This window comes from Lepisosteus oculatus, chromosome 6 (genome assembly GCF_040954835.1).
Source record: "Lepisosteus oculatus isolate fLepOcu1 chromosome 6, fLepOcu1.hap2, whole genome shotgun sequence".
In the NCBI taxonomy this organism is placed as follows: Eukaryota; Metazoa; Chordata; class Actinopteri; order Semionotiformes; family Lepisosteidae; genus Lepisosteus; species Lepisosteus oculatus.
Window position 1 is genome coordinate 32,157,818 of NC_090701.1, and position 23,005 is coordinate 32,180,822.

The 23,005-nt window shown below is 40.2% G+C and overlaps 1 protein-coding gene across 2 annotated transcripts in view; it reads left to right on the forward strand.

Moving 5' to 3' along the window:
* The window catches only part of tmie (transmembrane inner ear), a 60,361-nt gene that overhangs the window by 31,751 nt on the left and 5,605 nt on the right, over positions 1 to 23,005 (forward strand). For both annotated transcript variants that reach the window (XM_069190811.1, XM_069190812.1), the window contains one exon: positions 6,862 to 7,011. In XM_069190811.1, coding sequence (XP_069046912.1) covers positions 6,862 to 7,011 — 150 coding nt within the window. The remainder of the gene's footprint in view (positions 1 to 6,861; positions 7,012 to 23,005) is intronic.

The window sequence follows — 23,005 nt, forward strand, 5'->3', positions numbered from 1 at the left end:
TATCTGAAAGCTTGACTAAACAAATATGTTTTACCTAGATTTGAACATTGAGAGTGTGTCTGAATCCCGCACATCTTTGGGGAGGCTTTTCCATAATTGGAGAGCTCTATAAGAAAATGCTTTGTTAATAATAATTTAATTATTATTTGTTGCCAGCTGTGACTTTTTTAATTCTAGCAACAACTAGGTAACCTGCTCCTTGTGATCGAAGTGTACAAGAGGGATTATAAGGGACTAAAAGATCACTCAAATATTGTGGGCCAAGACCATGCAAAGCTTTGCAAGTGAGCAACAACAATTTATAATTAATGCAGAATTTAACAGGAAGCCAATGCAGAGATGACAGAACAGGAGTAATATGTTAATATTTTCAAGTTTTTGTGAGTACTCTAGCTGCCGCATTCTGAACTAACTGGAGTCTATTTAGGGACACTGAAGAGCAACCAGAGAGCACAGCATTACAGTAATCCAATCTTGAAGTAACAAATGCATGGACTAATTTTTTGGTGTCATGGAGAAATTGCAGCCTCCTAAGCTTGGTGATGTTTCTTAAGTGGAAGAAGGCTACACTAGAAAGATTTCTAATGTGAGTATCAAATGAAAAAGCACAATCTATAGTAATACCTAGGGTTTTAGTTACTGTACTGGGAGCAACAGAAAAGACGTCAACAATCAAGGTGCATTTAGGTAGCCTAGTTTTAGCAGCCTTATGACCAAACATCAGCACTGTTTTGTCAGAATTAAGCAGAAGGAAGTTGCAGCTTCTAATGTCTTTCAGACAGTTTTCTATCTTGGAAAATTTAGATACTTCATCTGGTTTGACTGATATGTACAGCTGTGTATCATCTGCATAACAGTGGAGGTTAATGTCGTGCTTACGAATTATATGACCGAGGGGTAACATATACAAGGAAAACAGCAAAGGACCAAGCACTGAACCTGGAGGGACTCCATATTTTACTCTGGTAAGCTCAGAGTATTAATTATTTACATGTACAAATTGATAGCTATTATTTAGGTAGGATCTGAACCAGGAGAGTGCCTATCCACTTATGCCAACAATGATTTCAAGTCTGTTTAATAGAATGTTATGATCTATGGTATCAAATGCTGCGCTTAGATCTAATAACACAAGCATAGAAATGCAGCCACGGTCAGTGGAGAGATGTAGGTCATTCAGTACTTTGACTAAAGCAGTCTCTGCATTGTGATGTGTTCTAAAGCCTGATTGAAAAACTTCAAAGACTTTTTTACGTTACTGTTTTGTTACAGCTTTCTCCAGGACTGTAGATATAAAAGGAAGATTAGAAATAGGTCTATAATTTGACAGGTCACTATGGTCAAGATTTGGTTTCTTGATAAGAGGTTTAATGACAGCCATTTTTAGAGAATTTTGGTACATATCCAAGGTTTAGAGATGACTTTATAATATTTAAAAATGGTTTACCAATAGTGGGTAGAAGTTCTTTAATACATTTCGTGGGGATAGGATCAAGCAAACAAGTAGTTGATCTAGAAGATGTCACTATAATGCACTCAATTCTGAATATTCAATTGGGATTCAAAAGATTCTAATCATTCAGGTAAACTCTGCAGCTAACTCATGTTGTTACCTCAGAGATTGAGGTAAGCGGTAGATTGTTATAGGCTGAGCTAGATGTTTGAATTTTGTCCCTAATTTTTATAATCTTCTCATTGAAAAGGATCATAATGTTGTTATGGCTAAGCCCAATTGAGACCTGCAGGTCAGTTGTTTGATTTCTTGTTAGTTTAGAAACTGTATTAACTAGGAATCTGGGATTATTTCTATTGTTTTCTATCAGGCTGGAAAAATATGATGACCTAGCAGTAGTTATAACTTGCTTGTTATTTAAAAGGCTATCTTTCCAGGCTATTCGAAATACCTCCAAATTAGTAGAGTGTCACTTGCGTTCCAGTTTATGAGAGACTTGTTTGAGTGAACAAGTATAATAAGTGTACTCTAACTCTTTTAGTCTTAAGTGGTGCGACTTTGTCAAGCATATCTCGTAGAGTAGTTTCTAAGCTTTCATTTATCTGATCAAGTGTAACTGCATCAGCAGGCCGGTTAATACATGTAAGTGAGGCCGGGAACTTGTTTCTAAAGTCTGTAGCAGTAGCAGAAGTAAAGACAGGACCTAAACGATAACCTGGAGAAAGAACAACAGATTGGCTCAGATGTAATAGCCGACAGGAAAGTGATCTGATAGAAGAGGGTTCTGAGGGAGAATAGTTACATTTTCAACACAGATACCATGACGTACCACTATGTGTGGGTCTTACTACATTCTGAGTATCAGTTTCCACAGCATTCAATCTGAATGCAGAATGAACGCTGTATAACAAAAGGAAAGGCATTAGATCAGCTAAAATGATGGTTAATAAAAATGACATTTCAAGGAACAAGATTTTTTGAGAAGATTACTCCACAGGTTTTATATATTGTAACATTAATTCCCTGTGCTGTTGGACTGTTTCTTATTTCATTGTGATATTGGTGTATGTTTGGGATATAGGTTTACCTGTGATAATGTGTTGACTTTGTGGGTCATCTTTGCACAACATATTCACATAAATACAATAGCATATATATATATACACAAGTTTCTAAATATGCTCAGTGTACTTTCATAATGTATTCTTCCTGCCTCATTATAAAATGGTTTTCGAAAAGTACTAAGTAAAAAGATAAAATATATTACTAAATATGCAATGCAATGTTACTATTTTTCTTCTCCAAAGTTTTACTTAAATTTCATATTTTAACCTAGGGGAGATCTCTACATGTGCTATAGCTTCTTGTGGTAGAAAGAGTTCAAACTGTTTTTTTTTCTGTTTTGATACTGTAACAGAAATGTTCTCAGAAAAGCAATATAGTAGGTCTGTAAATGGTGTTGTTCCTGTGCAGGCTTATTGTTAGAGTAGCTATATTGTTATGTACACCTTCTGTTCAAGCACTGGTTCTTTACACAGCTTCTGTCTTGTCTAGAACTAAGTTGGCATAAAATGTCCTGACAATCCACTGAAATTACTAGTTAAATGAAAATTTGAAGAAAATTCTGAGCAGAAAACATTGAGATGTATCATTTGTTTGCCAAGACTGACTTAGATGAGAAAATGAATAATGTATAAATCTGGTTAAAACTGCTTTGCTGCCATGCCCCTAGGATATTGGACAAGTTAATGGGGGAAACATGATTTTTTATGGTATTTTTTATTGTATTTTTTTTAAGGTGCTATCTTTCAAGAGGCTGCTGTTTTCTTGCTACAAATGGAAAAATTAACAAAAGGCAAAATAAAATGCACATCAATCATCAGTGTTGTAATTATTTTCACTTAAGCAAAGACCTTGCACTGAATGCAATACGGTTAGGTACAGTATGATAGTGACTGGAGCAGTTGTCAGAATGGCAAGGGCAGATATGTTTTACGGTTTGCTTCAAGATAACAATCATCAGAGTGTATTAGGTGCTGTAAGGCAAGGGAGAAATGGCTGCCAACAGAAACAGTCATGAATGAAAACTGTGACAGGCAAATGGATAGTACACCTAGAGAATCTTGCCAAATATGACAACTATTAACATTAATTTAAATATATTCATTTACACCATTAAAAAACAGAAAACCACACTAATATGCACTTATCTGAATTCAGAAATTTTAATTAAGTCAATTAAACCTAGTTTTCAATAACATTAATTTTCTATACTGTGTATATTGTAGTACTGTATATGCGGGAAACAACATTTCTTTGTTTATGTCGTGTTGTGAAACATCAGCATTTTGATCTCTGTGTTTACATTATCATTATTGTGATATTGGAATGAACTAGATTGACTTTCATTTTTCTGTTCTCTATTATTAGAACATGTCTTACATGTTTTTTGTATCGGCCACTTTTTTGTTTTAGAACTGTAAGTAAGCCATTCATTATGTCCATCATGATGAACAGAGATTTGCAAACGTATTCAAACCTGTCCTATGGCATCAAAATTTGTAAAACTACAAAATGATGCATAAAACATTTTACGCTCAATTAAAAAAAAAACTAGTTCTTTAAAAAAAAACCTGAAATCTCACACTAAAGACTTCTTAAGGTAATAAAATAATCGTAAATGTCAACAAAATGAAAAAAAATGAAAAATCTTGATCACGTAAATATGTGCAGGTGTGAACTTAATTAAGTTGGGCTTGCATTAAATTTAATACTTTGTCTTTAGACTTAAAAGCTCCAATATTGTCTTGTCTGCCTGTAAATACTTTTGCCATGTCTGCTGTATCACATACTGTAAGTGCTTTGTTGCAAAACAAATGTAGGATTATAGATTATTTTTTTAGCTGCATACAAGCTTCTTTTGAGGACTGACCCATAGATATTCCCTCCCCTCTGAGCCACAGGACCCTCCCAGCGGCATCGTTAGCTACTTTTCTCCTTGCCCAGTTGCTCAATGTGGAGGGATAGCCTGATTGTGGCATTATCTGGGTGCCTTACAATTCTTAATGATCCGTTTCACCATGTAAAAAGAGTTATTAAAGATCTTTGAAATGTTTGTATGCCCTGCTCCCAATCCCTGCCTTCATTCATGTCAATTCCTTACATGATTTGAAAGATTCTTGGTCTTCATGGTGGAATCTTTGCTTGAAATTCAGTACTTGACTGAGGGACCATATAGAAAGGTGCTTTTACTCTGAAATAATAAGAACCACTAGCATTGTACACAGACAAAAGCCGCTCATGTATTTGTGTAGCTCTTTAAAGAAATTGTGTGACCTCTGACTTTTCTACAAGCAAGATCACAGGCAAAGAGTTCACGTATGGTTCACAGTTAATCTGAAATGCATCTAAAAAGCTAATGTTTTAACAATGTTTTAATTTAAAATCACATTCAATTAGATGTATCCTGGAGGGGTTGTCTTCAGGACAGAATAATGAATTCTAGAGTTACAAACATTTTAAATAATAGAAGAGTTCCAAGGTGACAAAGCCTTATTTCTGTCTCAATGTAAGTACAGGTATTTCTGTGTAAATATTTTACAGTGAACCCATGCTGTTAGTTTGTGGAAAAAAGAAAGCAACTATCAATAAATTATGGACACCTGCTTTACATCATATGCAGCAGTTCTAACGTTCTTTGGTGTATAAAACATCCATGCGATTTCTTCTATGAGACACTAGAGGGAGAAGTGTACGAAGTTATGAGGTGGACTGAGTGGGTGTTTGTAATGCAAGTACTGTGTATAGTATTTTTAATCTTGTCTGTAGGATCAGTTACTTTTTAATTTTTATCAGTTAATTAGCATGATGCATTTAGTTTACTACTAATTGCCGAGACAATAAATAACCACGTTACAGAAGACCTGTAGCTTCAAAAGCAAAATAATGTTAACTGAAGTTTGCTTAATGCTGGATTTCAAGCAAAAACCTAGGAAATTTGATGGACCGGTGTCCCATTCAAAATGTAATCCTTTCTTTTACCTTATATTTCTGGGTAAGATTGTGAACTTTACCAGGAATTAGTGGCTAACTAATTATGGATAGATCTGTTTATGTAAATACATATATAATGTTTATTGTTAGTTAAATTTAGTTTGCATAAGAAGCAAAAAGCATAAAATTCTAAAATTTGAAAGCTTAAATTAGAGGCTAACATTGTTTATGAATAATGAGAAATAAGAAAACATAATTAGTTCAGAAGTCTTCCGTACTTCATTATTTTTTAACAAAACTGAGAATGATATTCTATTATTTGTGTTTTATGACTTTACTCAAATTAAAAGACCTCTCTTATGTAACACATTTATTTGAAAAATCACAGTGACAATATGAATATTTTTCTATTTTTGAGTTTGAGAACAAAGCATTCTAGAATATTAGTATTTTTTTTCAACATTACACCATGACTGGGATGTGGGTGATTTAGTGAGATTCCTTCTTCGCAAGATAAGAAAGAGTTCAATAATGTTTGTGCAATGATCATTTGGGATAAAGTGCTTTCTACAGCAAAACTGCTGGCCTATTAATACTTTTCAGATGTGAGTCATCATAGCACAGTCATGTAACTTACCATACTGCAAAACATCATGAATGCTTGTTTTGTACTGGAGCCACCAAATACACATGCAATTTTCTTTCTAAAAATCAGCATTTTAAATATACAGTATACTGTTTACAACAATGCTAAGTGAAAATGTATTAGATGTGATCTTTATTAGTCTTCTGATCAATCAAATGTTGTCTGTACTGTATGTTCTTTCAGTTTTTTATTTGCTAGTCTAGATATTTTGTAAATGACAAAAATCATTGATATCTGTAGACATGTGTGGGTGACATTTTATTATTCCACAGGCTATGAGTATAGTATTTTATTATTTTTTAAATCATGTGTCAGTGATTTCTTAAAACTTTTGTCTCTGAGGCAAATAACAACCAAAACAACCAAAACAATGAATATTTTTAGAAATTTGTATCATGGAGAAACATTTTACCTTTTGAAAAGGATATGTCTGTCCACCTTGCATTGTTTGCATGTTTTCTTACTATTTTCACATTTTGGTCGAATTAATATATATTTCTGATGTTCTGGGTGAGTTAAATAAACTGAGTAGTATCTGTATCTATAAATATGAACAAAACAAGGCTGTGAGTCCAGATAGTTCCTTTGTTGTGCTCTTATACTGTACTCTTTCTGTCCTTTAAAAAAAAAAAACATATGGATAGTTCTGCATTTTGAGTGCTTCTTCACATGCATCTTTGTTGCTTTGCTCTTAATTGTTTTCAAGGAGTGTGTGGGATTGCGTGACAAAATTGCATTTCTGAAGTTTCTTTTTTTTACTTCTTTGTAGTAATAACTTTATGCTGCATCTTCAAGTGTCGAATCCCAAGAACAAAAAAGGAGATTGAGGCACGACATGCACAAAGACAGGCAGCAAAGAAATATGCAAACACACTGGAAACGGTACCCCCTCTAAATGAACTCACTGAAATACCGGGAGGTAAGGCAACAAAGTTATTGTACAAGCAATAATGAAAAATTATATAATATCTAGTAGTTTTTTTTTCTGTGAAGTTCTGTCTACACCCCTTTACCTTCACTATGAAGGATTTGGGGTGTGAGCAAATCACCAATACAAATGACCAGTATCCAGTTTGAATTTGTTATCTTCTCTTTATTCAACAAAATCAATTTCAGTAAAAGATTTATCAATACAAAAAAATGGAATATAAACAAAAGGAAAAAAATAGAAGTAAGTTAATTACATATCCATGGGTGTTACCAGTGTCTCTCCTAACATCTCTGTATATTGTTTTAAAAAACTTGTTTCCACACCATTTTCAGATTTGTCTTCAGAGCCTGACTGCTGTGATATTGGCTTATTTTGTCAATCTTCCTTAAGATTCTTAAAGCCTCAGTAAAACCTCAGTGCATCCTTTGCTCTAGGCTGAGATGACTCAGTTCTGTCAACCCAGTTGTGTAAATTTCAGACTACAGCCTAGGGATCTGTCTGACAAAAAACAGAAAAACAGATAACAAAACAGAGGGAATTAAAATTAAATGTTCATGAAGAGCGAAGTTAAAGGTGAAAACCGAGAGAAAGAAATGGGAACTCTACAATTAATGAAAATGTATGGAGATCTTTTTAAATATTTTGAATTTTTTGATTATTAGTATGTTTCAGCAAGAATACGTTTATTTATAAGCATTGTCAGAATAGAGCTGCATAGTTAAAAAATACCTGAAGTACTTGTCTTTTTTATTAACTGGATAAGATTTAAATGATCTTATCTTAAAATCATCGATCTATCACAACCTTCTTTAGAATACTGTATGAATGATAAATGTTGTATGTAAAACTACTAATACTAAATACATCATTTAGGACACAATTGTGGTCACAAAATTACAAAACAGATATCAAAACTGATCCAGAGAACATCTACAGTACCAGATACATTACTGGGCCAATGTCCTACATTGGCAGGTAATAGAATCCATAGTGTATCTTGCCTAGCACCCTTTTTTTCTGGGATAGATTCCGGGAGTGTATTTTTCGGACTTAAAGATTAATTAAGTGTTAACGAGTCCTCAGTTGATAGTGAAACTTTGATTTGATTTGCTTCTATATTTGTGGCACCACAGGGGTTGTGGCCACCACCCTGGACTCGAACAGGCATGTCCATCTCTTTGAATATGCCTATCAAAGACTATTTTTTGCACTCTTCTCTCCACTTTATATGCACTCTCCTCCAAGAGTGGTGCTGTACATGGCCATCTCATCAGTGCAACCAGGGCATGTGGGCTCAGGATCTCTGAGCCCTCTGCTTATGGAATTTCGAGCCCAGAGTCTCCAGTTTCCTCCAAGATCGTTATGTAGGTTGCTTGCATCACCAAGCCCTTCACTCGTGGATTCTTGGGCTTGACATCTTCACTTTTAAAACCTGACCCCTGGCTCATCCATTTTAGGGAATAGCAGTAGAAGGCTCTCGCCTCAGTCATTCCTATGTGGCTGGACCCACTCTACCACCTTCTTTACCTTACTGGTAGGATAACATGGCAACAACCAAGGCTGCTACTCTTCAGGGCCTTCCCTACACCTCGATGACACTACTCTCATATGGAGCCTGCCTCCCTGTTCCTAGCCACCACACAAGGGGCCTCCTGCTCCTTTGCTCTAATCTGGATCCTCCTGCTCCCACATGATTCATGGAGCCTATTGTTCCAATGCAATCTAACAGAGCCTAGTGTTTCTACTTACTGTAACTCAGGAGCCTCCTGCTACCAAATGGCTCTCACTCCAAGATTGCCATTCGGTATCTCACCAACAGTCAAGCCCGGGACTTCAAGGTCCACTTCCAGCCTTTGTTGTCCTTCCGACGCCACCAGGAAGGGTCTCATACTCTCAATACACAACTTCAGCATCTTACTATCATACTCAGGGACAAAACACACTCAACACACACAGTCTGCAATACCTCACACTTATGCTGAGACTCAACAAACCCAAACCACACAGCTTCTCTGATATTTCACTCTCGCATCCTTGCTGTGCACATGAAACTGCCAGCACACCTTTCCCTGTGCCCAGTCACCATTGCCATTACTTACAGATCAGCATGGGTTTGCCCTCACTCTTGTCACACCCCGATATGCTTACTCCAGAGATCTGTGGCTAGATGAACTTTGCACTCTTCCCTGATAACTTGTATTCCCATTGTGAGACTCCCTCTAACGCACTTCCCTCTCTGAAATATAATCTACTCACACTACACACTAACACTTTAACTCAAATCTCACTAATCTCACACTCGGCAGAATCACTGGATTGTCCTAATCACTCACTTCAAAACAGATTTCCATCCTTTAAAAATATTTTAAATAAAAATCTATTCCAAAATCCTCTTTTGTGGAAACAACAAGGGAATTGTTGTTCTTCAACCACCCTTTTCCTGATCTCCTTCAGTCCTCTCAATTATACATCTTCTCCACAGTCTCCTCCTAGACTTGTCTCTCTGCTTTCTTTCTCATATAAAGTAGATCTGCTCTTTGCTATTGAGGATACCTGTTAGATAGGGCTGCTAGGGAAATAGGATCCTATGCAGGACTCTAGACTAGAGAAAAACACTGAGCAGATACACTAGGCAAAAATCAAACCCAGGAAGCAGGCGAGAAGATCGGAACACGGAAGCACAAACGGGGAAGCAGCAATCCAAATCACAAGACGAAGGCGAAAACGAAAGACAGACTAGGAGTTCGAAAACCTGTGACAAGCAAGAGTAAACCGTGCACTAGGGAGCTCGAAGAGAATCCGCAATAGTGAGCGGGGAAGTGAGGAAAAAGGAGAACTAAAATAGAGATGGGAGAGAAAGGTGATAGGCGTTTACTTGCGGCGTGAGCTTGTCTTACAGGGTGTGCGCGTGGGAATGCAAGAAGGGAGAGCGGCGCGAGTGGAATGCGTAACAATACCAGCAGTGTCTCACACCTGCAACTAAGCCTACTTTGGCCCAGCCCTCTCACTTCCAAGTCTCAGGACATGGGAGACCTCATCTTGAGCCTCTTCTGGTCTTCAGCTACAGCAGGACTAACATCCTGGTGGTCTCCCCTGAGGGATATACTCTGGCTTCTCTTAAAGGTTTCTCATAGCTGTATCTCACTATTACTGTGACTCAGCTCAGCTGTGGATACCTAGGTAATGCGCCCCCCTCAGCAAAGGGTTTCCTCCTTAACCGTGCCACAACTTGGTCAGTTTTTTTCATTTTAAATTAATCTTTCCACCTGAGCACTCTGAAAACAGCAATGTACCATATTTAGTCAAGGTTTATTCAAATTTTGTTCTGCTGTACGTCAGGAAGAGCGTTATATACAGATGCAGCCATTCAAAATGCGTGGTAAAAACCCGCGGTACAGTAACCTACCCGCAGGGCACCGGAGGGCACCGCGGTAAGTGATTGGCTGGCCAAAATGACCGACAGGGGCACTCATGGTGCATTGGTTGGTAGTGAAAAGATTTAATCATTTAATGTCTTTACTGTGCACATTTTAATCCGCTTAGTTTTGAATATTTATCTGGAATTTTACCACTAAATGGAAATTTTTGTAGCTGAGCATAAAAAGAAGAGGAGCATAACGCATCTGAAGGTCATAAACGATATTAATTTAGGAACATAAACATTACTGTATGTACATAAACTGTACTGTGTATGGCTGGTCTTGATAGTTTAAAGAAAAAATACACGCCAGTCTTCCATTTCTCCCTAAGCATTTTAAGCATGAAAGTTTTATGAAACTTTAGAATTTCATAACTGTATAGAATGAATTTTAATTTTTAAAAATTATTTAACACGAAAATTAAGCTGTTTACATCTTCCGCCTGAGAACAGTCACCCGTTGCTACCCAACGCAGAAACACAGCCACTAACTAGCAAAGAGAGGCCATTAGCTAGCCAATATGATAAAGAAATAAATGATTATTTTGTTTATTTCTTTTGCACATTTAATTGAACATTTCCATCGATTGTACAAGCACTTGGAAACTGTCCAATCCATAGTTCATCAGGCATTTTACCGGTCTGGCGCCGGTCTGTGTCTTCTAGGATATAATGCCAGCGAACTCTTGTTTTTATGTCCACTATAACAGACAATCTCCTTTGCTTTTAACCGAGCGTTTAATAATTTCCTAAAATGAAAATGATTTACTTTATTTCCCTCACGGGATCAATAAAAGTATCTATCATCTGTCTAAACTATGGGACAGAATTCTGGGGTCTCCCCATACCAGAGATTATGGTAGGGCTTCAGAATGGTGATTGGCTGACACCATCTGACACCCCTCTGATTGGAGAAAAAAGACGTGCTGGTTTGCTATACATACAGTACTGTACCAGGAAGAGGATTTCTTTCTGCTCGAAACGTGTATTTTAAAAGTTTAAGAAGTAAAAACCTTACACCGTACACAGATTTCTAAACTGATCAGGATCGTTATCTTTGTCTTATGCATAATAATGTTCACCGCTTTGTCTAGCAAAGTAATAATAAACTTTATTTTATATAGCGTTTTAAACGAATAAGTAATTAGATTGCTCATAAACCTAATCACTTGCTTTTTCTTTTTATTTAGGCTCAGATTCAACTATACAACCATATAAACATAATACCAACCAAAAACATAGATAACGACCACAATACAAAATCAAATATATCAAACCATTATACTCTCGCAAATTCCTCAAATTATCATAATCCTGCCCCTTATGCAAAACCAAACCCCCCTCCCATCCCAGTTTATCCTCTTTATCATAAACAAAATCCACCTCAATTTTCAACATAAAGCATTACTGCTTACTGGGTTTTTGAGGGGGGGGAGGTGTCTTTCACTGGAAATCTCGCCTGCTTCTACTTTACTAGTACAACCCCCTCTCTGCCGGAGTGCTGGCTGTGACGAATTAAACCGGTTTCACAGGTATTTTCAAAGTAGGAAGTACAGTGTTAACTGGTAGCTGGGCTCCTCAATGGAATCGCTTTAACATGCTAATGCGTTGGTGTAACAGTCCGGGAGTGGCAAGCTTCCAATGTCAACTCGACTCGATTGGAAGACAATGAACGTATTTTAGCCCTAAATGAATTAATAGCCAACATGGTTTACATAAAATACATTTTTCCAAGAAACATTATAATAATACGACCTATAGTTGAAATCTGAGCCTAAATATAAAGAAAAAGCATTTTCAGAGAGCAATCACGCTGTGTTTATGTAGAAAAAACGATTAGGTTTATGAGCAATCTAATTACCTATTCGCTTCAAACGCTATATAAAATAAAGTTTATTTAGAGATGAATGATCAGTGTCGCAGTTTAAATAATTTTTGTAGGAGGGCTTGGACAGATTCCAAGTGCATTTTTGCAATTTACGTTGCATTGTCCAATGTGCTGTTGTAATACAGTTTAGAATACAGTTAGTCTAAGCTTTATCAGCTTTATTTATGGGTTGCAATTTAGAAAAAGTCAAAAACCGCACTCAAAATGCAATTTAGAGCTTTCTCTAAAGAGGAGACACCCAAATTATAATGTAACATGCCACTGTTTGTGCATGAACAAAGTTATACTGCAATTTTCCTTAGATACGCGATTAAAAAAAAATATATTTTTTTTGAATCCCCGGCAGAACACACTCCATAAGAATCAGCGCTTTTATACAGTATATCTCCTTTAAACACATATATTTAAACACGCGTTTAGGATTTAAATCAAAACGCGATTCAAATCAATATAAATGTTTATTTTGTAACGCATAGGTGACTATTCATTGTTATTAAAAAGACTTAAATTCGATCTTGTTGTGATATTTAGAAATATAAATTTGTTTGGTGCGAGTGAGGTTTTATTTAATCTCTGACCAAGGGAAACGTTTCATTTTTTCAAAGAAATGTTTGTTAAAAAATAAAGTCATAGTTCCATAGGATTCAATCACAGACCATGTGACATGGGAGTCAGGAAACTAACACACAGCGCCACCAGATTTGATAACGCTATAAAAACGCTATAAAATAATGTGACTTGGCACAGAACAAGTTTACAGCACAGTACAATAATAAATGCTGACCATGACTTTAGAAGCATAAATTACCTTACACTCAATTTAAACCCAAGCTGTCTTTAGCCCTCTAAGCTGGTTCATACAGAAATGTAGAGATCCAGGCTCAGAACACACAGCTTCATTAGCGAATACATATACAGGACAACTAGAGAAGACGTTTTACAGAGGATGGATTTTTAGAAACATCCCATCAGTGACATCACTGAAGTCAACTCCTAAGTAACTGTCGTGTGGATAGTTTCACAAGAATCAGACAAAGGTTTAAGCATCGCTTGTTCTAGATAAAACTGCGAAAAAAAACAACAACCCATAATGTACTTCTTTGCGGCTCTGTTTGCCCAAATCATATATTCACAACGTGAAATCTAGAAAATAATATTACGTAACCAAAATCCGCAATATGGAAACAGAACCTGTGTAATTGTTGATAGATGATGTACTCGTAACATTTTTACAAGACGAACTACAACATTTAAAAAATGACTTGTATGTACTTGATATCTCTAATCAATCCACGGCGACATTGTAAAAAGAGTCCCAGCACAAAATGAAACTAAAATGCATACCATTTCGCGCTTCTAATTAGTTGCTCAAAAGTAATTTGACCGTATGAAATGCATAATATAAACCTAGAAACATATACGTGTGCAGTATTTACGTAGTATCGGTGTTAAGACATACCTCTCAAATACTGTAAATCAAGTAAAAAATATCTCAAGACAGATTCTGGTCATAATGAAACCATGTTTCATATACTGTATGTTTATGTTCCAAAATTAATATCGTTTATGGCCTTCACACGCGTTGCAGTATGCTCCTATTCTTTTTATGCTCAGCTACTTAGATTTCCCTTCAGTGGTAAAATTCCATATGAATATTCAATACTTAAACGGGCACAGTTAAGACATTAAATATACATATACATACTGTATACAGTACAGTTTGCATACGGTAATATGTTTATGTTCCTAAATCAATCTCTTTTATGAGCATGTGAAAGGCATGGTGAATCGATTCTCAAAAATTACTGTACTTTGCATGATTGGAAACAAATGCATGATTGCAAAATGCTGTGGTGTTACTTTTACAAAGACGGTCAATGGAAAAAAGAATGTTGACCAGGGCAATACTTTGAGTTTACACTTACAGCTTGTCCAAGGTCATTCATTATTAATACTATTAGTAATATCTTCGTTAAAGACTTTGATGATGACAGCTCAAACGTGAGAGGTTGAGCTTTATTAGCTCCACCTTGCGGAAATTCCGGATACTATTATTTTGCTTGTCGTATTATAGGAGAATTTACGGTAACTAGCGGTATTTACCGGTAACTCGCGGTATTTACCGGTAACTTGCGGTAGACTGTGCAAGAAAACCGGCTCAGGGATGCCAAATATGTAATCATAGCCAAAATGTAAATGTAGTGGCTCTCTGAAGGCACCAGTTCTGTAGGGTTTGGGCATTTACTGAGACAATTATTAATTGTAGCAGTAAATCACAAAGTTGATTCTTTTGATGGCTTTAGAATCCAACCATGCAACATAACTCAAACAACGCACACACACAGGTACTAATACACGGGGATACATTTATTAATACATAGAATATGCCTTAAACCTAACAGATCTTATCGAGAGGGTTATCAGAATACAAAAGGTATATATTCAGTCAGTTACAAAGTGTTACACATATCAAGAGGACATACGTTCAGTATATCATTCATTTAGACCGTTTCGTAAATGAACTTGGTTATAACTTCTACATTAGATACTCGAAACAAGTACATAACTCTTAGGAATTAAATTGATATCAACTGGTTGGGATAACAATTGAATTCTCGAGCTGTAATGCATTGAAGTTGAATACTCATCCAATTTCTGGGGATTCAGATCTCCTGCGGGCACAAAGAAACAGTTGCAGGCTGTTGCTGTCCAATCCGTGCTCTCTGGCTCCGTGCCAGGCTGTGCTGTGCTGCTTGCGACGGTGCGCTGCTGATGCTCACTGTTGGCTTTAACTAGCAAAGTTTGTGCACAGGAGAAAAGATGACTGTGGGTCCGAGCAAGTCAGGAAGAGGACGGGTTCGTTTCTGATGAAGAGCTAGTTCTGAATAGTGATTCAGCTGTCCACAGTTCCGACCTGTTCACGAGGCCTGCTGCTGGTGCTAACCTTGGGTGGATCCTCTGGTTACTCTCTGGCAACCCCCGCTCTCGACTCTTAGAACAAAGGAAAGTTCTGGCACTCGGACACACTGGCCGTTCCGTGGTTGTCCGAGCTAAGTCTCAGGATGGTCAGGAGGCACGCTGCGAGAATGTCCTGCCCTTGGGAGCCTTCTGCTCCTGGGCCGTCCTGCCCTGGAATTCTCCTTTGAATTCCCTTTAGAACAGTCCACAGAATTCTCCACTGAATCTTACTGAATCTCTCTGAATCTCTCAGGCTCTCTGTGTTGCCTGTTTTTACCTGGAGGAACTTCAGCTCATTGATTGGCTGAAAGTTCCATGGGCATCAGAGTCCCACGTGGGTTACTTGGCCCTACCAGTCCCTGATTGGTTGATCAAGGTGAGATATGAGTCACTTACTCCTGACACTTAGGAATGCAGTCCAGATGTCCATCTGGCACTCCCTAGACAGATAGGCGCCAATGGATGACCATTGATCATGATAGCCAGGCTTAGCTAAGTGCATCCCCCTTTGGGAGCTGTCCTTATCAAAGGAACCTTAAATCAGCCTGCATGAATAGTTTCTCTGTGGCTGCACCACAGAGATGAACAGAGAGATGAGGCCTAATTTGGGAAAGCTCAGAAACACTTAATTCTGCCTTATTATTAAGCCTCGCTGCTACAACTGCGTACAGCGTACCGGAAAATAATGCGGTATCGCCCGCGCATTTTGAATGGCTGCATCTGTAGTGTGTTGAATGGTTTTTGTGAATTATACTTTTAAACTTTGAACATTTTTAGTCCCCTCTTATTTGATTCTTGTGTTTTCTGCATATGTGTCACAAATCTCCCTCACCTAGGCAAGCGCTCCCGATTTCCCATGAGCACTCCCCGTACCAAACGTGCACGCGTCAATCAGTCCTCTACTTAAACCCTCATCTGTCCCCTGGTCATTGCTCACGATTGAGATTCTCTCCTGGAGCTACCCTAAGAACTACGCCTTTGCCTTACGATGACTTCTCTCCTGGACCTCAATCCTGCTTTTCTGACTACCGCTTTCACCGCTCAATTTAGTACCTACGCCTGTTTTACGTTCTCTCGGATCCTGACCCCAGCCAGTCTCTTTGTTTACGCCTCTGCCTGCTGATTTCACACCGCCGCCGCTCAGCTCGCTTGGAATCAAGCAGCCCTCATTAATCAGTTCTGCGCTGGCCTTTCCGAGGAGCTTAAGGATCAGCTAGCCCAATTCCCTTACCATACGCCGACCCTGGAGAGTTTTGTCCTCTTGGCTACCGAGATTGATGTCCGTCTACAGCAACCAAGGAACGAATGTCTCATGCTCCTTTCGGCTGGCAGCCGCAACGCTCCCGCTTCCACTCTTGCTGCACCCCCCCCGCCCTCTTCTACTCTTGCTCCTGAGGAACGCAATCGCAGGCTGTCTGAGGAACGCTGCCTATATTGTGGTGCTTCCGACCACCTCTGAGTCTCCTGTCCGGTGCGACCTTTTCATTCCGTCCGGCCGCCTCCAAAGGTCAGTATCTTCTCCCTCAACCCTTCTGCCTCTGGACTCTCCCTACCTGCCGCGCTCTCCTGGAGTGTCTCTCACGAATCCCCATTTGCCTTTGTTGATTCTGGTTCAGCGGGAAACTTCTTAGATTCCGGACTCGCTGCCTCACTGAAGATTCCATTACTGCATGTCTCCCCGCCTATCTGCATCCAGTCCATCGATGGCTCCTCCCTCTCTCCAGGATTGGTGCAGTGGCAGACCATTCCTCTCCCCCTGCGCATTGGTGCCACCCACCTGGAACATATTCAGCTTCTCCTCCTCCGTTCTCCTTCTCTCCCACTTATTCTCGGTTTCCCTTGGCTACAGTTACACAATCCCCATATTTCCTGGCCCGACAAGGAACTCACTGCCTGGAGTGATCACTGCCTAACCCACTGCTGCCAGCTTCCCACCAGACCTCATGTTCTTCAGATCTCTCACGTCACCTCCCCACTTATTCCCCCTGAGTTTGCCGATCTTCATGTTGCTTTTAGCAAACGAAGAGCTCTTTCACTTCCTCCTTATAGCCTTTACAATTGTGCTATTGATCTGGTTCCCGGAGCCTTACCACCTAGAGGGCGTGTTTACCCCCTCTCCGTGCAGGAAACTAAGGCACTGGATACCTACATTCAGGAGGCCCTGCAGTCTGGTTTCATCCGCCCATCCTCATCTCCTGCTTGGGCCAGTTTTTTTTTATGACCAAGAAGGACGGTTCTTTGCGGCCATGTGTTGATTACCGCGGTCTGAACGACATTACTGTTAAGAATCATTATCCTCTGCCCCTCATTCCTGCTGCTCTGGAGTCTCTTCGTGGCGCAAAGATTTTTTCCAAACTCGACCTGCGGGGTGCTTACAACCTTATCCGCATTCGAGAGGGGGACGAATGGAAGACGGCTTTTATCATGCCTTTCGGTCTTGCCAACACTCCGGCCGTCTTTCAGAATTTCATGAACGACATTTTCAGGGACATCATTCATCAGTATGCACTCGTCTATCTGGATGATATATTATTTTTTTCCAGTAGCCTTCAGGAGCATGTTATTCACATCAGGGAGGTCTTCACCTATCTTCTTAAGAACAGCCTCTATGCCAAACTGGAAAAATGTTCTTTTCATGTTTCCACTGTCAAATTTCTAGGTTATGTCATATCTCCCCTGGGCATCGAGATGGATTCCTCCAAGATGGCGGCCATTAGGGACTGGCCAACCCCCCGGAACTTGAAGCAGGTTCAGCGCTTTCTTGGATTCTCTAACTTCTATCGTCGTTTCATTCGTGATTTCAGCTCCGTTGCCGCTCCCATCTCTGCCCTCACTCATAAGGGTCCGACTCTGGACAAGTGGACCAATGAGGCTGATCCTGCCTTTCTACGCCTGAAACACCTCTTCACTTCAGCTCCCCTCCTTCATCACCCTGATCCCTCGCTGCCCTTCATTCTAGAGGTCGATGCATTGGCGCATGGTGTTGGAGCAGTCCTGTCGCAGTGCTCTGGGGACAACTCATCTCTCCATCCCTGTGCCTTCTTTTCCAGGCGTCTCTCCCCTGCTGAGGTAAACTATGCTGTGGGAGACAGAGAGCTCTTGGCCATCAAGCTCGCCCTGGAAGAATGGAGGCACTGGCTGGAGGGAGCCCAACATCTATTCACCATTCTCACAGACCATAAGAACCTCTCCTATCTCCAGTCTGCTCGGCGCTTCAATGCTCGCCAGGCCAGATGGTCCCTATTTTTTGCTCGTTTTTCCTTTTTCATCACATACACCCCCGGCTCTAATAATATCACGGCAGATGCTCTCTCCTGTCTATTTGATCCACCGGAGCTCGAACTCCCTCCCGAACCCATCATACCCCCTCATCAGATAATTGCGGCGATCCGTCCCAACATCGAGCACATCGTCCGAAATGCCCTCATGGACCAGCCTGTACCTCCCTCATGCCCTTCGGATAAGCTGTTTGTGACTGATCGGGTCCGTTCCGACGTTCTCCAGTTGCCTCATGACTCTTGTTTTGCGGGTCATCCTGGTGCCCGCCGGACTTTGGAACTTCTTTTTGAGGACTTCTGGTGGCCCTCCTTACTGGTTGATGTTTCGGATTACGTGAAAGCCTGTCCCACCTGCACTCGGATCAAAACACCCCATCACCGGAAGGCTGGCTTACTCCAACCTCTTCCAGTACTCTCGAGGCCTTGGTCCCATATTGCTGTGGATTTCCTCACGGACCTTCCCAGGAGTCTTGGCAACACGGTGATTATGGTCGTCGTCGACAGGTTTTCCAAGGTTGCTCATTTCGTTCCCTGCTCATTTGCCCTCCGCTCAACAAATGGCCACTCTCTTTGTACAGCACGTTTTTCGTCTCCACGGGATCCCGGAGGACATCGTCTCTGATCGAGGTCCACAGTTTATCTCCCGCTTCTGGAAGGCCTTCTGTTCTGCTTTGGGCTCCAACGTTTCTCTGGCTATCATCCAGAATCCAACAGTCAGACTGAAAGGCTTAACCAGGACCTCCTTACTTACCTGTGGGCTTACGTCTCAGCCACTCAGGACGACTGGACCTCCCTACTCCCGTGGGCTGAGTACGCTCACAACGCTCTATACTCTTCGGCTACTGGCATGTCTCCCTTTCTATGGTCCCTGGGTTATCAAACCCCTTCAGACTCGGACCTCCCCTCTGTTCAAATATATATCTCTGCCTCAAGGAAACTCTGGAAGTCTGCCCGCCACGCCCTCCTAAAAGCCTTGCACCGCTAGATCGGCACAGACACCCTTTTCCTCGACTTTGCAGAAGGCAATTTGTCTGGCTCTCCACCCGCAACATCTCTCCATCAACCCTTCTCCAAGTTGGGCCCACGATTTATTGGTCCCTTCCAGGTCATTTCTCAGATCACTCTTGTCACTTACCGCTTGGCTCCCCCCCTACTCTTCACATTCACCCCACCTTTCATGTCTCCCTTCTCAAACCTTACCACAGGTCTCTCCAGACCACAACCTCTTCCACCTCCACCTCCTTCCATCACCGGATCCACCACCTATACGTTCAATAAGCTCCTCAAATGTCGTTGGCATAGGGGTTCGAGACAGTTTTTGGTCGACTGGCTCGGCTATGGTCCTGAGGAAAGAACCTGGGTCCCGACATGAGACATCCTGGATAAGACCTTTATCTCGGACTTTCTTCACTCCCGTGCTCCTCCTCTATCTACGGCATCCGGAGCCGCCCCTGAAGGGGGGGGTACTGTCACAAATCTCCCTCACGCAGGCAAGCGCTCCCGCATTCCCACGAGCACTCCCCCGATGAATATATATACAGATGCAGCCATTCAAAGTGCGCGGCACAGACACGTACCAGAGGTAATTGGCTATGGCCTCGCGCATCACAATGCAAAATACCGCGGTACGTGATTGGTTGACCGACAGGAGCACTCATGGTGCGTTGGTCGGTCATAGAAAGATTTAAATGTCTTTACTGTGCCCGTTTTAATATTGAATATTTACATGGAATTTTACCACTGAAGGGAAATCTTAGTAGCTGACCATAAAAAAAATAGGATCATACTGTAACGCATGTGAAGGCCATAAACTATATTAATTTTGGAACTTAAACATGCAGTATATGGCTGGTCTCGGTACTTTAAAGAAAAAATACACATCAGTATTCCATTTCTCCCTAAACATTTTAAGCATTGAAGTCTTTAACTAACGTGATACCGGAGTCAACAAGCATACTTTTAGAATTTGATTAAAAGGGAATATAATATGGAATTGCGTATCTAAAGAAATTAATAACGATATAATTATATTCATGTACCGCAACACAAGAATTCACAATGTTTCCCTGGCTCAGAGATTAAATAAAACTTCACTCGCACCAAACAAATTTATATTTTTTAATATCACAACATGATCAAATTTAAGTCATTTTAATAACAATTAATAGTTACCTATGCGTTACAATATAAACATTTATATTGATTTAAATCGCATTTAGATCGCCTTTATTTAAAACCCATAAATAAAGCTGATACTGTTTAGACTTTTCATTATTTAAAACTGTATTAAAGCAGCACAATGCACAATGCAACGTAAATCGATATCTTTGTCTTCTGCGTAATAATGTTCACCTCTCTGTCCAGCAAATTAACAATAGTAATAATAATGAACTTTATTGTATATGGGGCCTTTAAAGCTCCTCAAAGCCCTTTACAGGATAAAAACAATAACAACAATACTGTTAGGCTGGGCAAACGATTTTTTTTAAAGAAATACAAAATGAGATATAATGATGTGTTCCGGCTTAGACATTTGCGAAGAGCATAACACGTGGGCGGCGTAGTGGTTGGCTCTGGCTTTCCCATCTATACCGATGCACTGCAAGTACAACCCCCCTCTCTGCAGGAGTGCTGGCTGTGACAAATTAAACCGGTTTCACAGGTATTTTCAAAGTAGAAGGGGGCGAGATTTCCAGCGAAAGACACCTCCCCCCCTCCAAAACCCAGTAAGTACAGTACTTACTAGTTAAGAAAGCTAGGCTTCTCAATGAAATCACTTTAACATGCTAATGCGTTGGTGTAACAGTCCGGGTGTGGCAAGCTTCTAATGTCAACCCGACTACGGCGAAGGAACCCTTCTTTCATTGGAGAACATTTATTCATTTAGAATTTATTCAGATTCATTTAGCCCTAAATGAATTAATATCAAACATGGTTTACATAAAATGCATTTTTCCAAGAAAGTTTATCCTTTGTCATTAATGAAACGACTAAATAAGGACATAAATATAGAAATCTTAAGATTTTTAAAAAATATGACTTTGCTAAAATTTATTTAAAAATAAAAACGCCACATGCCAGCGGAGAGAGAGAACAGGGGAGGGATGTTGGTTTTGCATAAGGGGCGGGGCTATGGAAATGAGGTCTATTTGGGAATGTGGAGTTACATGTTCTGGCTGGTTGTGAATTATCGTTGTTGAGTATGGAGTGTTGAGGTATTGATTTTGTGTAACGCTTTATGTTGAAAATTGAGGTGGATTTTGTTTATGATAAAGAGGATAAACTGGGATGGGTGGAGGGTTTGGTTTTGCATAAGGGGGGGGATTATGATAAAAGGAGGAATTTGAGAGAGTTTTCGGGCTATTTTTGGTTTGTATTACGAATAATTCGTTCAAGATATTGAGATTTGTTGATAATCGGAGGACGGTTTTGCTTTAATGGTTTGATATATTTGATTTTGTATTGTGGTTGTTATCTATGTTTTTGGTTGGTATTATGTTTATATGGTTGTTTTTGTTGGTTGGTCGTTATTATGGTTATTATTGTAACGCTTACGGCCGACAGGCACTGTGTAAGAGCCGGCGTACCAGAGCAGGTGACGTCACCGCCCTTCCCTGTGATAGCAGGACTACAGCTACTGGGCTATAGAGAGATCTCTCTTTGGCTCACCTGGCTGGGTCGCTGCAGAGAGACGTGGGAGTCCCGGGTTCGAGCCCCTGACGGTGGGGGGGCCAAGCTAATGCGGCAAGGGCGCCCGCCTGAGCCCCCGTTGCGTTACATTGGTGTCAGGAGCGGGGTGGGATAGCCCTTTGCCGGGGACGGCGATTTAAGCGGGGGAGAGTGTAACGCTTACCGCCGACTGGCACTATGTAAGAGCCGGCGTACCAGAGCAGGTGATGTCACCGCCCTTCCCTGTGATAGCAGGGCTACAGCTACTGGGCTGTAGAGAGATCTCTCTTTGGCTCACCGGGCTGGGTCGCTGCAGAGAGACGCGGGAGTCCCGGGTTTGAGCCCCCGACGGTGGGGGGGCCGACCTAATGCCCCCGTTGCGTTACATTATGTTTATTGTTTCATTTTTTATTATTGGATGTAATAATCAAGAGAGAGAGAGAGCGCCTTCTTTTTACTTTTGTAGCCAAAGGGCCTTGCAGATCAGATTCCCTTCCCCCTACGGAAAGACAGACACATGTTTTCACAGTTTAGAAGCTGCTCTTCAGATGCAGATGAGCAGCCCCTAGATAAAACATCAACTTTATTTAAACTCCAATGAAAGTATTAATGGTTTTTAATTACCGTAGTCTTATGGAACATGCCACCAGCCATCTGCATTGAACAATTAAAAATAAAAACGACTACGAATGGCACTCCTGTAGCTTTTTCACGAAAACTTTTTCATGAAACTTCCAACAGAGCTGTTCAACCGGTTTTTATCGGGCACCT